The 19262-nt window shown below is 32.5% G+C and overlaps 1 protein-coding gene across 1 annotated transcript; it reads left to right on the top strand.

The window, feature by feature from the left end:
• Positions 1 to 5906: 5906 nt before the first annotated feature.
• LOC143909165 (inactive ubiquitin carboxyl-terminal hydrolase MINDY-4B) lies at positions 5907 to 8852 on the top strand (the record flags this gene model as incomplete). The annotated part of the gene is made up of 10 exons (XM_077427066.1): positions 5907 to 6005; positions 6081 to 6289; positions 6401 to 6566; positions 7360 to 7425; positions 7500 to 7570; positions 7641 to 7788; positions 7873 to 8004; positions 8240 to 8319; positions 8579 to 8713; positions 8780 to 8852. Coding segments are annotated over 10 exons (1173 nt in total), but the record flags the coding sequence as incomplete, so codon positions are not given.
• Between the last annotated feature and the right edge of the window lie 10410 nt (positions 8853 to 19262).

Raw genomic sequence — 19262 nt, 5'->3', positions numbered from 1 at the left:
AGTTTCTGCAATATGTGTATGTATGTAGGTATAGATAAGCGATAGTAGCTCTTAAACAAAATTGGCTCAGTATACATACAATCGGAAAATACGTTTGGTCCACGTTCTCCATTATCGGTAGCCGGCTATAGAGAATATTATTGCTCTGGCAATTTTGTCTATTCGATTTTATTTGCCGGTGCAATAGTTATGACAGTCATAAAAATAATATACGACTGCAGTTAAAAAAAAAAACCAACAACAACAATGCCGACAACGGCAACGAATATCATTAGTTTTCATAAATACCTCCGGGGCGTAGTGACCGAGCTGGGTTGGGTCGTGTCCTTTGGGACCCATATGGGGAACGACATCAACTCTTGGTTCCAGGATAGTTAGGAAGCAATTTGGCCGTGGCGTCGTTAAGTTTAATCTGGTCGTGCCATCTCGAGGACGTCCGATGGATACGACAACTCTAATGCACGAGTACTTTCAGATGACAGCTATCGCTGGTCGTCGTTTTCTAATATTTTATCGGCTTGATAACTACTTACACTACTAGGGGTGTGGATTGGATTGAGCTGCTTTGTGGTGAACTCTGGGGGAAAACTTTTGCAGGTGAATTTTAATCGAATGCACAGCCAACCCAGCGAAGAGTTAGATATGCAGTTATAATGATATTATGACGCTTTATATTACTTCAAATTATTTGAACAAAACTTATTAACGGACTTTGAATTTACTGACTGCGTCATGAAAATTTGCAACGCTGAAACATTGAACGAAACTAAGATCCTTCCTTGAGTATTAATTACTTTAGAAACATAATCAATTATTTACTGTTGTATATTTTTCATTAAATAGTTTTTTTACATACCTCCATTACGTTTCACTTACGATTACAATTCAGAGGACTTTTTACCTCTTATTATTAATTTGACATACATGCATAAGTATTAATACAATACAATATTAGGACGATATTTAGTTGTTATTATGAAGTTATTACTATGTGGATGCCCTTGGGGTCGAGGGGATCCTCAAGGGATTTCCAAATATTAATACATGTATATTTAAGCATATATAGGTAGAAAAATCAATTGACACTAACTGAAAACAGTCAAAGTATGTATAAAAAAAATTTGACTTATCGAAGTTCAGGAAATGTCTTTATGTATATAGTAGTGTTGTGTCCGTTGAAAAAATTATATAAAAGAGTATATCTGTAGTGCTGCTGGTCAGCCCTGGATATTTGTGACTCCAGGTCAATCGTTTTCTATCGGAGTTTGCCAATTTTCTCTGATTCCATTGTTGAATCGGTTCCCGGTTAAAATTGTCTAAAATCCTTCCTACCTGTTACCACTGTTTGAGTATGATTAATGTATAATAGAATTTATGTACATACAATTCAGAGACGTCTCGTTGATTTGCGAGTTTTCAGTGTCTCGTAATTCAGCGACTTGTGTTATAAAAATGCTGCATTGTTTGTAATTGGTCAGGAAGGCCATTAGAGTTTACCTGTAAGGCTTTTCTGGTAGAAAATGTAATAAAAAGTAAAATAAATAAAAAATATAAATATAGTGTAAGGTCATTTATAGGCGCGCGCGCGTATTAAAACGCTTCCTGTTCACCCGCGTTGAAATGATGAATGAATGCGCGTGTGTGTGTCTTCCTGGATGTGTGTATGTGTGTACGCTCCCATGCAGCGCATCTGACACTGATGTCACCCGTTTCAACTCGATCAATCTGAGGAGCACATGTCCTGTTGGCAACTTTTGCATACGGGACAAATTTTTCTAATTACCCCACTGTATCGATGATGAATCATCGAATACAATACGTTAATGGTGAAATGATAGTTGGATACCCATCTATTCGTCGGTTATATAATAGGATATTGTGTGTTAGAATACGAGATAAAGCCACATACATCAATTCGGATCGTTTGCCTGTTGATTCTGCGATGTTTGAGTTGCTATGTGTCAGCATGCCCAAACTGTTTGTGATGGAGGAGAGGTTTTATTCAATTGAAATGCGGTGAAATAGAGGATCAATGCATTGCGCAGGAAAATTTTGTAAAATTGTTCAGTTCGTTATTTTCGATGTTTCCACTTCGGTGGAAAATTCATCCGGGAAAAATCTGGGCGATGGCAAAAAAGTTATTCAAAAATTACGATCGAGGGTATAAACGATGAAATTCGAATGCATTTTCACGGGATTAAAAGTTTCGTCGGGTGAAATTAGTCGCTTCGCATCGGGGTGCAGTCAGATTGCTCCATATAAAATTCTATAAATTATTCCGAAAGCTTTTGTGGGGTTTACGTCTGTCTGTCCGTTAGGGTGAGCGCTAGTGCAAAGGGTCAACATTAATAGCTGAACAAGTTACAAATTGCCGTTTGTCATAATTACCAGTAAGCCCGTTTTGTTCATTGCGACATAATTTATGGAATGTACAATTTAAGTTTACTTCTCAAGTCGAAGCAGGTCAACAATAAAGTGACACATTTATTCAAAATAAAACTTTTATTTCCAACTAAAATCATTCGCGTTAAATATAAAATTATAACAACGAACATTTAAAAAAATATATTTTTATTTGGCTTAAATAAAATCAAGGAAAGCTGATAGTTTTTGTATAAATATTACACATTTAACAACACATATGAATTATTTGTTTAACAAAACCTACATAATTCACGTGATAAATATTTAAACTAAATATTTTGTCAGTTTTATGAATGATGTAAATCTTGTGTTTTCACAGCAATAAATAGATTTAAAGATTTCTCAACAGTTACATATGTTAGATATGTTAATAGATTTAAAGATTTGTTATCATTGAAATTAAGCGTATTTACATATTGTGTGTACTCTACATACATATGTATATTTGGAACGCTCATTTTAGAAAGAACATAACATGTATTGAAAGGGTTCAAAGAAGAATGACAAAAATTGAAGACGAGAAGGATGAGAGGTGATGTAATCCAATTTTTTATAAATTATGCCCTTCTTACGTTCAACATAAACCACTCACCTGAGAGGTCAAACTCTCAGACTATAATAAGATTTATTTATTAGAAAAAAATGAGAATCCTTATTTTCCAATAGAGTAGATAAAATTAGGAATAATCTACCAAATGAATTAATAACTTTTGGTAACTTAAACCTCCTTAAAAATAGGCTCGACGATTTTCTAAAAATTAATGGGTTTTTGTAATTCATCAGATTTATTTTTACTGTATTTTTTATTTTTACTTTATCTATGTACGTAATGACAATATGATGAATTTTTGTGATGAAGTTTTGTGATCATGCGAAAATTCGACTTGGAGATTCTAACTGATTTCTACTAATTAAAATTAATGTTTGTATTTTTTAAGTAGTAATTTTTTTTGAAACAATATTTCATTATTTTAATTCGACCTTTTAAATTATTTTTATCTTAATATTTAATGTGTATAATATTTATAGTGATTAAAATCTAAAAAGTGATAATTTTTTTTTAAACAAAATCTGACAGCCGGAAGTATAACTTTTGTCTTGTGTAAGTTTCCCTACATTGGCGCTCAATTTGTATCGAAAATGCTCTCATAGCTGGTATGCGTGAACGTGTATGAACTTCTACATTCTTCAAATACAAAGGTAAAGTCACGATTCAAAAACCATTTTTTTTATTTTATTCCCTTTGATTTTTTTTTTGTTTTATATTGTTTTTATTTTTTATCTTTGTAACATTATAAATTAAAAAAACTCCTCGGGTCCATTGGCTACACCACTTTTCCCAAGTACTTTTAAATAAACATATACGCAAAGCTGTTCAATGATTCGGAAAAATATTTTTAAATGATCAAATAAATAAGCTGATATTTTAACTGAACCTAAATTTTATTTTTTTGTAAATATTTTCATATGGAAAAGTGCTTAATGTAATAAAAATATGAAAAAATAAATTCGATGGCAAGTCGTGACTTGTTCTGCTAAATTTTTCCAATCTCGTTTGTTTCAAAGGTAATTCTCGTCTATCGACAGTTTTAAATTTAAAGGGAATTACACAGAACTTACCCACTGGATTAGCAAAAATTCCTTTTTCTTTTTTTTCATGGCATGCAAAGTTAATATCGCGTCACATTGCGCGGAAAACTTCCATTTTAATTGAAGTACGTATCTACTGCGGAATTTTCTCAGACTATTCTCGTTTTAAATACGAACATATAAGAGTATTGTATATGTATATGCATAAAATGCATGTGAACCAGAGAGAGGGTAACGTTTGTTTTCATCCAGGTGCGTGACCATAAATATTCAACAAAAGTTGCTGAAATGCAAACGAACAAAAAACGACCTATGTATTATATATGGACGAAACGAAGTTGCAGTTCGGTTTAAACGCGCAAGTTCAAAATGCATTATCCGTTGCTAGTTTAAATCCCACAACCTGCGGTCGCACTTCCTCTTGGAAGTTCGCTTTGCGGCAGATGTTATGGATCACGCCGGACCATCCCTCGCTAATCTCTTTTGTATAAGCCGACGTATTTGTGGGTATGTGTGCGTTCTAAGTGAAATTTTGGCCGATTGTTGTTTTAAAATCTTCGAACTAATCTACATACCATATAAATCGGTCTCCGTGACGAGCCAGAATGTTAAATTACAGAAAACACAAATATCGGAAGGCAAAGATCGAAAATCGAAAAATCTTAAGTCGAAAGATAAAAAAAGGGTGCATGGTAAACGGTACATATGTACTCACGTACATACTCACTACGACTTAAGATCTTTCGATTTTCGATCTTTGCCTTCCGATATTTGTGTTTTCTTTAATTTAACATTCTGGCTCGTCACGTAGACCCATATGTACTGTTCGATACAATGTTTCGCAAATAGACGGCGTTAAATCTCTAAGAATTTACCGCCATCTATTGAAAATTTAATTAATTCATTAATTTTTCTATCGATGTTTTAAATTGTTTATGTCTAGGTAGGTAGTTTTTAGTATTTTTTTCATATTAAACAATTAAATATTTGTTAATATTAAATTAAATATATTTAAAAAGTATTTGAAAAAAATTCGACCGCATGCGGATCGAACACATGGCCGACGACACATTTACTTTAATTTTTATTATTTAATAACTTAATATACCAACACCCATGCGATTATACGTCATCGGGGTACAACAACGTCCCCAATAATCTCGATATTGTACATACATAATTCTATTCAACTTAATTTTATTGAAAAATAGTGGTTTTACCCGGCTTCGCTCGGTATTTGTAATATAAACCGCTTAAACATGACTTATCTAATAGTAAACATTTTATTACATTTATTTGAATAGTTTTATTTTATATAAATTTATTTGAATAGTCATTTGATTTTTTTTTAATAAATTGACTGTCATGAACAAACAAACATATATACTAAGTCTCTTTCGAAATTATATGTATGTATACTATAATCCGGTGGCCCCCCCGGCACCTTCACCCTTGGCGCCGTTGCCCCCGGTGCCTTCGCCCCCGGCACCTGCACCCCCAGCCCCTTCACCCCCGGGCACATCGAATCCTTTGAATCGAAAAAAATCGAATCAGCGCCTATGAATCGAAAAAAAAAATCGAATGTGTTATATATGCAATGTCACAGACACATTATTTACTTAAAATTCACAGTAATAACACACACACATACATAACGGACACACATTTTTTTCCAAGCTTGATCGTGTGAAAAATATCGTGTGGTCAGAACATTTTTTACTTTTCTGAGAAGTTAAAATCCTACTTGAAAATGTGACCAGTGATCGATTCTGAATCAGTCAAAATCTCGAGTTCGAATTTTCGCATGATCGCAAAACTTCATCTATTGTTCTACGTACGCATATAAAGTAAAACTTTGTTTGTTGGAAAGGTAATTTAAAAAATATTTGTATGTTACAGAAAAAGTACTGTATGCGCGTTCAAGTCGTGGACCACCTGGTTCTAGGATTCCAGTCTCAGGAGGAACGCCGATAACTGAGGAGCTGGCAATAGTAATCATTGTGTAGTAGGATAAAGGAATTTCTAAATTTTGATAGATTAAATTTAAATAATTTAATCTTCCATAGGAATTGAGGCAGTTGATATTCGGCGCTGCCGGATGTCCGACGAGAGGGGAATGGCTGAGGACATCTTTGGGCAGTAAGAGCTGGTGTCCATCATCTCCGCGAAATACGACGAGAGGTTTGCTAACAGTAGTAGCAGCCTACTCTCTGAAATACCTACTGTTCGACAATCGACCCAAAGATTCCAAAGGGAAATGCTTGCCAACGGACGCGTTAGTATATTAAAGCGCGCGATATACACATATGGTGTTTGCGCGTTGAAATGTATTGTAGTTTATATAAGAGACAATGGAATTTAAGAAGAATTTTATTAAATGCCTTAGACTGCTTCATCCGGACGAGAAACGTCAACAAGAAGCGTTGTGCGTAGCCATAAGTGAAATTCTTTGGAAAGCTGGAGAGCAAAAGAAATGCGTCGTAGCTCTACCCCAGGACACTGTTTATGTACAACACTCGCATTCTTACTATCAAGATTCCATAACAGAAAAGGTAATCTCATTTCTAGATCATAAATGTTCAAAACATTCATATTATATTCTATATATGTATGTGTACTATTAATGCTATATATTAAGGCGGATGAATCTATGAACAACGATTAGATCGTGTTTGACTTTAGATACAATGATATATGTATATTTACATAATTATGTACGATAAAAAAAAACGATTTTTGATGCAAAAAGGATGTTACATAATTATCAGGGCTGGGAATTCCCTTAAAAATTCATAAATTTCGACTCCGAATCAAATTTTCTTGCCAACGTATAAAATTGTTAATAACAAAAATAATAGCAATTTTTAAAATAAAAAAAATTACAGGAAATAGATAAATCACTAAAAATTGACATGTAATGTATAAATAAAAAGTAAGTAAATTCATATTGAATGTGTATGAATAACATACACAAAAAAATCAATTTAATAAAAAATAAGAATAAAAGAAAAGTATGTATGATATGGAGGAAACAATGGTTTTTGGCCACATACATCAAAATATGTGAAATTCAACGATTTTATTTATAATGTAATTCAAATTCATGATTTTTATAAAGAAACGATATAATTTAGATTTATCAGTGGATTTACTTCAGTAAAATTGGAAGCTCTAGTTGCCATATATCGTAATACTATTAATTAAAGAAAATCATAGAAAGGAGTCGGAATTGGTCGACTTTTTACGACTCTACAGTCCTGATAATTATGAAAATCAATCTGGATGCTTTTTATTTACATAAAATAAAAAATAATTTTTCTAATAAAAATACGTATTTCTCGTAAGTTGCATATTTTCGAATTCTTCAAAGTGGACGACCTCGAAATATTCGTAAAGCGCTACCTTTACCTGGTAAGTTGTAAAAAAAAACGACATAAAATCTTAGTTATTGAGCTATGCACAAATAAAGTTTACAACTTTTACAGTTCGAGGAAGAACCTGGAGCCGGAGCACTTCTATTACTTTACTCTTTAGTTTTAAGCAGAGGCACACAAAGGTAGATGATATTTTCAAAGCAAAAAACTACTTTAATTTTTGTTCATAATTTTATTAAGTATTTTTTTCAGTATTAAAAAGGACTTGGATGACAGAATAAACTATTTGGTCTCATCTCAAGTGGAGGGTTCTTTGAATTTGGTCATGCTTGCTTTGACTGGCAGGGCAACCCCATATTTACACAACGGCATAGTATACGTCGGAGACGAGGATCATTATGTGAGTGTTATCGTTTAATTATATGTTTGGATAAGCAAGCTTTGTGTGTGTGTTAGTGGGTAATATTATTTTATTGCTTTGCAGGCGATGCCTCAATATGGCGTCTTGGCAAGAAGTGCTATAGGGCTATTGCTGTGGAGGGGTAACGGTGAGAAACAGGAAACTGAGATTCAACCCCCCGGATCTAGACTGAAAACGCCAGCTTCGCCAATATGGGTAATTAACGATTATACACAATGTCCTTGTCGTTTGAGGAAGATTAATGGAAACACAACGTCAGGCATTATTTATAGTAACAATTATAAAATCACTTTAAGTAAGTGAAAATTGCTAAAAAAAATATACATATACGAATCAACAAAATTCATTACCATAGCTGTGAGATCATTTAACTATAGTTATACATGTGTATAGACTTTCTGATACTTAAATGCGATTTAAATTCCTCTAGGTGACGTATTGCATGAGCCATTTTGGAGTGATGTTCAATACTAACAGAGAATTATTGAGAAACTATCATGCAGAAAGACGGTAAGTTTACACGTACACGTCTTATCAACCGTCGTATTTCAAATCAGTCCTGTTCATTGTTTGAAAACATTATAGATCCGTTGGGTAGTAATTAAAGTTCGGACTGCGTCAATATTGCGCCAACTCAAATTAAATGACTATCTGTCCCAGCATCACTTTGACGAAGGGTGCCAAAGTCCTAACTAAATACGCTTGATGAGACCAATCTAACTAAAAAAATCAATATGGCACTAAATTACGCATTTAAACCAATTTTAAGGTTTGATCTTCATTACTATACTTGTGGAGGATGCCAAGTGTTTTTAACGGTGGATACGCGCGGAGAGCACGAGGGCGGAACTGCGTTAAGGGATGATATAAATGCAACGCCTCTTGAAAAGCTGATACATTCAAAGTATGTGCATGTTTTTATTTCATTAAATAATCGATTTGTATTAATGGCGCGATTGAATGTTTTTAGGTGGCAAGATGCTAAAGTGACGTGGACCGGGCAAACACCCTACGTAGGAGAAACTGCGGCTAACTAATCGCTGAATCGACTACAAATTAGAAGCTCTTTTAACTTTATTCAGCTTAGGAATAAATAGGAAACTTCCCCAACCCTCACATAATGGTGTAAGCTTCGTTTAATTAGTCCAATTAATTATTTGAACCGACGCTTTTCGCGAAACAAACAGCCTTCGGAGGAAAAGCTCGTTCGTACGAAATCACCCTTTTCACACGTAATCCCGTAAATAATACCACGTATTAGTACTCACAGTGAATTACATTAGGAAAAACTGCTTACATCAAAATTGTATATGTCTAATGATGCAAAAAATATCCGGATATTACATAGCTTAGTGTTAGATAGAGAAATGCAAACACTTAATGGCTGTTCGTATTAAGGGAGCCTTTGAGCTTTTTATTCCGATGAAAGAAAAGCACGAAAGTTACGACTTTCCACGCTTGACAAGGCTTTAGTTGGAAATTATATGTTTCAATATTTTCTTGATAATTTATGACGTCACCGTAAAACTTTTCTTTGAAAGTCTAACTTATAACTATAAAGATTTTATAACAAAAAATTGTTTATTTGGGGTTCAAAATATCAAAGAAAAGAATAATTAATTCGACTGTAAAACAAAAAGTAATATGAATATGAAAAATGAAATATGAAAAAAAATTTATTAAATATTCTGAATTTAGTACACACTTCAAAAGTTATATTTTCCTATTATATAGATAGAATAGAATAAACGTGCTAAATGTGATTTCAATGTATATTTTTTGAAATAAATGTTTTGTTTTTTAAAAAATAATATAAATTTCATTTTATTCATAACCAGCAACATAGCTCAGTGGTTAGCGTACAATGTCAACAACTGAGGGGTCATGGGTTCAATCTCTGGCCCGATGTAACTGACCAGGTCTTGGGTTTATGTCACTCCAAGTCGATCGTTTCCTATCAGAGTTTGCCAATTTATTTGATTTCATTGTTGAAACGGTTTCAAACGAATTGACAACCTATCCTAATTTGTCACCATTATTTGAATTTAATTTCAAATTTATAATAATGTTATAAATTTATATAGTACATACATATGCAAAAAGTTGGCCATAGATGTCGCCTTAGGGCAATCCCGCAATTTTATTTTATTTTTCATAGAAACATATGTACATCATATGTGACAGGAATTGCCTCAAGGCCACTCATATGTTTGGATTATTTTTGTACATAAGTAATAACAATTTTTGAAAAATAATACACACATGTATGGACAATCAAATTTTTTTTTTGATACACAGCAAATTTACTGGAAATACATTACGTAGGTAACATTATAAGATTCAATGAATTCGAGACTCTAATAATTCGAATTCGCGGAAACTGAGGGGGAAGATACCTATTTAATTAAGCTAGAATATGTAAAAAATTCTAGCAGGAGAAGGTTGATCTGTGTTTTTAGTAACCACAAGATGATATAAATTTACATATGTACATATATAGAGTGCATATGTACAAATTTTGACATAGGTGTCGAATTGGGGCAAAACCCGTAATGACACTATCGTAAATACACAGGTATGTTGTATTCATCATCTCTTAACAGAGCATATCTACATTATTACATATCTACATAATATGTATTATGGATAATTTTATACTTACATATGATTAAAGTAATGTATGTAGTATTATTTATTTTATTTTATTTTATTTATTGAAAAATCAACAGACAACAGGATGTAGATATGTATAAAAAACAAATAGTAAATATATAATATATGTAACATCCGAGTCCAATAACAGATTTTTACAAAGATTATAAAAAAAATGAAAAAGATAAATATAAGGAAAACAAATGAAAAAGAAAATAATAAAACATTGGCTATAACATGACAAAATAGAACATTGCATAATTAAACTATAGTATTAAAATATTGGAAAAAGGTTATAAAATAGAATATAAGAAGAAATTGAAATTTACAAATATAAAATAAATGAAAAAGGTAAATACAAAATAAACAAAGAAAAGGAAAATAATGAAAGCTATAACATGATTAAATAGCACATTACATAACTAAACTAAAGAATAAAACTATTGGAAATATTGGAAAAAGGTTATAAAATAGAATAGGAGAAGAAATGAATCAATCGGTCAAGATTCTCTTGATGTTAGACCTGAATTGATGTAGGGAAATACCAAATAGATCAACCTCATTCAGCTCTCCGTTAAACATACGATAAACGCGCTGCAGATAAGAATATTTTTGGGAATTAGTATTGAAAGGATCAAGTGAAAAGAGTGCAATGCGTCTAGAGTACCGAACTGGGATTCTGAAATTAACCTTATTCAGTAAATCAGTATGTAATGTAGGCAAATGTAATGTAGTAAATGTAATGTAGTATGTAATGTAGGCAAATTTTCTTGTTTAGTAGGCGTGTACCATATGAATTGTAATATGTTCTGTTTAAACGAAAGCAAACTTCTATTAAAATTTTCTGAGAAAATGCGTCAAGGTTTGCGCAATGTCCTAGAAATTCTATTAAAGCGCAACAGCGAACGTTTTGCGGATGCAAGTGCAAAGATGGAATTATACAAAATTCATTTCGGAAAATGTGTAAACCGGATTACCAAGAAGGCTACGGACAGTACAAAGTGAGCCGGGCACTCGAGCTGAAATTGAATTTCTCGCATAATATAAATTTCTTGAAGTGAAATACAATCATGGAAATTAGAATAGCAAGTAACGCGCTATGATGAATTGCTTAAGTCGAATTTCCCATTGTTTGAAACACCTGCTTTTCAATGAGCGATTTATACGCCTCTCGACGCTCGGTTTACTTTTAACCCCATTTTCGCTAAAATGACTTATCTACTCTGCAACCGTTGAATCAGCAGAATAATCAGTTCATGTACAACGTTTTAAAACATTAAACTAAAATTAACAGACAGCTGGGATTTCGCAATAAATTTTACAATGTATGTTTTTGCTGTATTGAAATTTAATTAAACAAGTCAATGAAACTATTGTGATGTTTGAGAACACCTAGATTTTGGAATGGTTATATGTATATGTGTAGGATTCCCAACTATTCCGAATTGGCCGAAATACATAGTTCCAGAATGGAAGTCTTCGTCCAATCTACATATGTACATACATAGGTTGAACATCAAAATGTAACGAAATTCTAGAAAAACTCATCAACCAATATAATCCACTTATTGTAGTAAAATATTTTTTCTATCGTATATGACTATTGGCGTCCTTTTTTGACAGAACGTTATGTACGGCTATAAAATATTTATTAAAAATAATTCTCGAGAATACACTACAGTCGTTGGCCGCTTGGGATTTAAAGTTTAAAAATATCAGTGCATAACTTACTCATACTTATTAAATTTCATTACATTACTTATTATATTTCTAGTTTCAGCCTAATATGTGGAGTGGCTTAGGAGATAATTGAATCCAAAACTTCTAACAAAGAGGAGACCTATAGAGAGGTAGCACTTCTGGTCAACCTAAAAAATTGAGAAAAAATTCAGAAACTAAGTTTCTTAATTTTTTAAGTTTAACTTTTCAGTGTGATAGGATTAACGGAATTAGAATTATCTCCAAAACACACATAAATTACACACATTTTTAAAAACAATAAGTCAAAATCTCAAATTTTTACATGATCATTATTACGTACATAAATAAAGTAATAATTAGATCTATGTAGAAGTTCTGAATACCTTTTGAGCGCTCGATGGTGCTTCTGTTTACCACTAACGGATAACAAAATAATTTATCGTCAATTGACATTAATCTATTTTTACGAGCCTTTTCTATGTTTCATTTTAAGCTACTGATATTTTTTATATTAAAAATTTGAAAAAAATTATATAGTTTTGTATATATAATATAATAGTGTCTGAAACTATAATATATTTTTATTTAGCCATCAGTATAGCTCGGTGGTTGCGTTTATGCTAACCACCGAGAGATTTCCGGGTTCAAGACCTGGGTTGGCCTCAATTGAAAAGAATGTCTGCAGTGCTGCTGGATATTTGTGACTATAAGATGTTCGTTTCCTATCAGAGTTTGCCAATTTATCTGATTTTATTGTTAAAACTGTACATTATCGAATTGGCAAAACCATCCTACTTATTATTTATCACCACTATTTGAATAGAATTTCAAATGAAAAAATAATAGTAAAATTATAAAATCCGAATTTAAAATTAAAGTCGAAATCGGAATCGGGAATCGGATAATATGAAAAAAGAAAATTTTAAAATATGTATGTTTAGTTTACAAAATCTAATACCTACAATTATGTATATTCTAAGGCCGCTTAAAGCCGGCTTAGAATATACATAATTGAGAATTATTTTAATTACGTATTTTTATATGGCGAGAATGAAATTTTTTTAATTAATGTTTAAAAAAAGGACAATTTCAGATCGGACCATGGCGTAATCGGTTAACTCCCAACTCGAATATACCTATGTACATATATAGAGGATATTTGTGTTGAGAGGTGACCAGTTCGAGACCGCGAATGAATTTATACAAAGTTTAGGCTTTTTATCGATTCATTATGTTTGGCTAGCGTTAGGACACACACACACACACACACACACACACACACACACACACCCACAAACACACACACACACACACACCCACATACACACACACACAGATTACCGTCTTTATATATGTGATATAATAAATGTATGTATGTATGTACAATGTTAATACAGGGGTAGAACCTTTAACTTGTATGGTATCTTGGTAAAATATAAATTTAAAAATATACATTTTTCATTGTACTTGATACATACATTAGTAAAAATACAATGTAATGTAATGTGGTTTTTTTACTGGGAAGTTTTTTAATTTTATTCAAATTATCTACAAGTCACATGTTCCGGAATTGTCTCAGAAATAGTTGACTACCCTAGTTATATGTAACTTTTTCCTGTTCAAATGTGTGCATATTTTTTGTAAATTCTCGAGCACATTTACGCTTATCGGCAGGGTTCGCAACAAATTAACGTCCGCGGCGCAATACAAATTGTTGCTATTATGATAACAAATGATTTCGCACTGCAGCGACACCGACAGTACTGCCAAATGCCAAATGGGGCCCCCGCCTGTCCCTCTGCCCACCTACGAAGGGTATGAGGAGGAGAGGGCCATACAAGGGGAAAGGCACACCGGGCTAAACTCTATTTATTTTAATGACCATAGGCGATTTCGGCTGCCGATTGCCATTCCAGAGAGTGGGTGGGTCGGCAGGAGAGGTTGGATGCTGGGCAGTAGTGGGGAGGCAATTGATGCTGGCCATTAACTGTGGCGGAGAAGGGGGTAGTTGGGTCCGATTGGGTAACGACTATCAATCACTGACGTGAATGTCATCAAAAAATCAACTGGCCATTGATTCGTTCCAATGGACTCGTTTACACAACTTCATTGCAAAATTAAAAGATCGGATTTGACGTCCGGTAAATACATATGTACATACAGTTCAGCTATTACGTACATACATTCCAATTACATGAGATGATAGTAAATAAAGTTACTGTTATAACTGTTTAGCCTGTAAGTTGTGAAGGGGCGGTAAAAATACTTGTTTGGATAGCTAGTTGTTATCGCTTTAATCTGATACTAGATTCCGATGTAATTTTTATTGAATTGGTTAGTGATTAAAATCCTCTAGCTTCATGTCGGAGAAATTAACTTACCCCAATGCCGTTAAGATATCAAAGCAACCTGAAGAGTAGAGATGGTTCAAAATCAGATCATAATTTTATGACGGGTAGGAATGTCTCTGATGTAATTTTTAATGAGTTTGTTGATGATTAAACTCCTTTAGCTTCATGTCGGAGACATTAAGTTACTTGAATGCTAGATAGCCCCCGTATGTCGGTAAGATATCAAAGTGACTTGAAGAGTGGTTCAAAATTAGGTCACATTTAGGTCACAAACTACTTTAACTAATTTAACTAAACTAAGCTTGTAAAAAAATATTATTTTGAATAAAAATACCAATAATTTTATTTTACTACCTCCATCTATGTTTAAAACTAAAAACCGGATAAACGTCAGGCACTTTTCAGAAATTCAAATTTCAAACGCGTCTAAAACGATATTTTTTCTCCATCGTAATGGCGGAGGATACATCATATATATAACGACGGTAATCTGTGTGTGGGTGTGTGTGTGGGTGTGTGTGTGTGTGTGTGTGTGGGTGTGTGTGTGTGTCCTAACTCTCGCCGAACATAATGAACGAATCGATAAAAATCGATTAATTTATTTTTCGACGAGACGACTTTGTCGCGACTCGAACCGATCACCCCAAATAGCCTGAATATGGGTCTAATGAGATAATGGTCTCGGACATCGTGCCAAATCCAATTTTTCATTTCGCCTTTTTTTTTTAAACATTAATTGAAATATTCCTTCTCGCCATATAAAAATACGTAATTTTAATAATTTCATTTAGCGAGGTTTTGAACCATTTTTTTTTCTTTTCATATAAAACAATTAAATATATATTTTTAATTGAAATTATTGAAATTAATTTATATTTTAGCGATATTTGAAAAATAAAATTAATTCCAAAACGCGGGATCGAGCTGGGGTCTCCGCGTTCAGAACATTCACGCTAACCACTACACTGCCGTGTCGATAGAAAAAATGCTCTAAATTACGTACATAATATTCGAATACCCTTTACAAGTATGGGGAACCAATCATTCGCGTATCTTCGGCTTTCGTCGACAATCGACAATTGACTTCGGCTTTCGTCGACAATCGACAATCGACTTCGGCTTTCGTCGACAATCGACAATCGACTTCGGCTTTCGTCGACAATCGAAAAAAATTTTTTTTTTCATTTTTTTCATATTTTTCTTATTTTTCATTATTTTCATATTTTTCATTATTTTCAGTTTTTACAGTTTTTTTCAGTTTTTTTCAGTTTTTTTCATTTTTTTTCATTTTTTTCAAATTTTTCATCTTTTTCATTGTTTCCATTTTTTTCAGTTTTTTCATTTTTTTCATATTTTTCATTTTTTTCATATTTTTCATTATTTTCATATTTTTCATTTTTTTCATAATTTTCATTTTTTTCTGCCTTTGTCTTTCCGAAACCAGTCAATTCCATATCTTTAACTTTATTTTTATTCGAGTTTCAATTTCTTTTCGAAACCACCCGTTGAAATCAACGGGCCCTACACTAGTTTACTCATATTGATGACCAAAATGAGCAATATGGCAAAGTATGAAAACGATCGGATAAGAGGAAAATTTTTTCCTGAATTGTAATCGTAAGTGAAGTATAAAAAAGAGGTATGTAAAAATGGATAAATTTTAAATTGTATAACTGAGATATAATTAAATTTGGAGATGATCATTTGCTACTTGATATTTAAAAGACGAATATATCTCGAGCATAAAATTTCAATCTGTATAAAATTAATTAATTCATTAGTTAAATACCCATAAAATAATATGTCGCGGTTCTTGGATTTTTTTGTTGAACAGTGTAGGCATGTACATACATGAATTTACTGTATAATTTCGTAATTGTAATTGTAATTGAATTGATTAAGTAATTGAAATATAATGTCTTATAAATAAATGTTTGATATAAATTTTTATAATATAGACGTAGTAAAAACTATTGTTCGCAAGGTATGGTTTGTAGTTGTTATGAAACTATATTTTTATTGTTTCGAATGAAAGTTAAGAAAGTGGATAAAAGTTTAATATTTTCATCGACAGACTTTTTCCATACAATTGACCATTCTCTAAAAACTAAAATTAATACAACGACAAGGTCTGATAGTTTTAATATTCTGATAAAGTTGATTGAATTTATTTCAAGAAGTTTTTAATATAAACTAGGCAGCTTTTTGTGTGAGACGTTTAGCTTATAAACTTTCCCTTTGTTGCCAGCATTATCTCGCAATAAAGTATTATTAATAATTATTGTGAAATTTAATTTAAAAATTTTCCTTTGTGTGCATAACGGTTGCCCACTTTTCTTTTCGGGGCTTGGAGTTTTTTTCCCATCTCTTAGTTCGAGGACTTATTAACGAACAACAAAAGACGGGAACAAACAGGACGAGGCGTCGACTCGATGGCGTCCATAATTAAATAAATTTCAATTGAAAAAATAAACCAGCTCTTTATTATGTTGTAAGATAAATCTTTTTGAAGCAGACAAGTATGAAATCAAAAAAAATGAGTTATGAAATAAAATAGAAACATGATCAGAGATAGATACTTGACAGAAATCAGTCAAAATTTCATGATCATAAAAAATACTTAATAAATCTATCGATACGTAGATAAAGTAAAAATTATTAGCTCGATTGATACATAAGTACGCAAAAAATCAAAGTTTGTAATTGAGTATGAGTGAAATACGTTGTACGTAGAAAATAAAAAGGTCATATTGACGAATGATATATGTGTTTTTGCGGATAGAGATGAGGGAGGAGGGTGGAAATTCGAATGAATAAAGCACTATTTCCGAAGTTTCCCCAATATGAAGGGTAACATGAGTAGGGTACGCTTAGGTTTTGAAAGTTTCATTGACATGTATATAGTATGACCTACCCTCGCCTAATACGTGATCTGTATGGAAAATTCTAACCCATCAAAATATTTACAGACCCGGGACAGAAATGTTAACTTTTGCACAATCCAAATTGCAAATAAAATCGCACACACATACACAGATTCGTTTTTTCTTATCGAATAATTTAATTAACTGAATTGCGATGCGCTCACTAATGCACACGATTCGCTGACGTTATGAATTTGCTGAAATTTCATTTTGGCACTTAAGGCGTATTAAAAGTCCTCGTTTAGAGATTTATGCCGAGGTTTTTTCGTACCGTTCTGATCTTTTTAATACTTCCGCTTATTTTGCACGGCGTTGTTGGAATGAGTAATTGAATTTCGTCGAAATATATTCGCCGTTCTACGGGCGAACAGGTGCACGTGTCGTTTTCCCATTACTCTGAATCGAAAAATAAATAAATACGGTATAAAATGTATTTTTTTGTTATAAATATATGTAGAAAAAAGTAACGCCATAATCCAAGAACTTGACCTGGAAGAGGACGTTATTTAGCAATAAATATTCCAGGGAGTTTTTCAATGTATCTATTTGAATAGGAATGTGATACGTTTTCAAGTAAGTCTTTCTATGGATTTATGGACATGAATTGAAAATTGGTGATATTTGTTGTAGCTTCAATATATACATATATATATATATATATATATATATATATATATATATATATATATATATATATATATATATATGTATCTATTATACGTTAGAAATATAAGTAAAAATATACAGATATATTGCACAATTAGCATGAATTAATAACGACAAAATTATTATTTAATTCCTCACCCTCTTCTCTTGTGACGTTAACGCTCTCGATGTGAAAAAAATCTTAGCGTGTCGCGGAAAACAAATAAAATTGCCCCCGTTTGTCCTTCACGAGTTCGCTTAATTGAAAACGTTCACGAAATTGTTTGTGTTGCCTAACAAAAATAAAAAAGAAATAAATAAATAAAAATAAAATAAAAAATCGGGGGCGAAAAACTCGGTTCAACACTTGACGTTAAGATGAAAAAATTCAACCGTGTCCAGGGCTGCTAGTCGAGGCAAATAGTCGTAAATTGTTTGAAAGAAGAAAAATATATATAAATCGTCACAGTATAAGCGACACGTTCAACGCATTTCGCCTGCTCAAAAGTTTAGAATGTGACCGCACAGCGTATTGTCTTGATTTATATCCTCGGGTTCTGAACACCACGAATGTGACCGAAAGTTGAGCATTTGCTATCGAAGCTTTTGCAACATTTAAACAATATATTTATTACCGAACGCCATAATAAACACTGTACACGGAAATGGCGAAATAAATATCCGCATTATGCAATACGTGCATTCACCGGAGAGCAACTCGGGTGTTAGCGTTTCGCTCGCTACAATGAGCTGAATGTAAAGTTCGGCGAAAAAGCTTAAATATGAAAGCTTTTTGTGTACAAACCGAGGGGCTTTTGCCAGACCGATCTCCCGAAATGCACATACATATTTTGTAATAAAAGTTTTTAGTGAATGTTTCGCTGAATATTTCGAATAACCGATTCTAAATGTACATATGTTTATTCACATCTAGGCTTTTTATTGAAATATGTTTTTGAAATATGTACAAACGACTAGTTTTACACATATATGTACATACTTTAACACGAGTTAAAATTAGTTCTATAAAATTTATCATTATGAGGTATATATGTACATATTTTTGTATATATGTATGTATGTATATCTTAGAATTAAATATGACAGCCTCTGAACAAAAGTTGTTGATAAGCTAGAAGCAGAGTATATATTTTAGAAGCTTAAGCCAAATAGCTAAATG

This window comes from Arctopsyche grandis, chromosome 3 (genome assembly GCF_051622035.1).
Source record: "Arctopsyche grandis isolate Sample6627 chromosome 3, ASM5162203v2, whole genome shotgun sequence".
NCBI lineage: Eukaryota > Metazoa > Arthropoda > Insecta > Trichoptera > Hydropsychidae > Arctopsyche > Arctopsyche grandis.
Note: the sequence above shows the minus strand (reverse complement) of the source record. Positions and strands in the feature narration are given on the sequence as shown.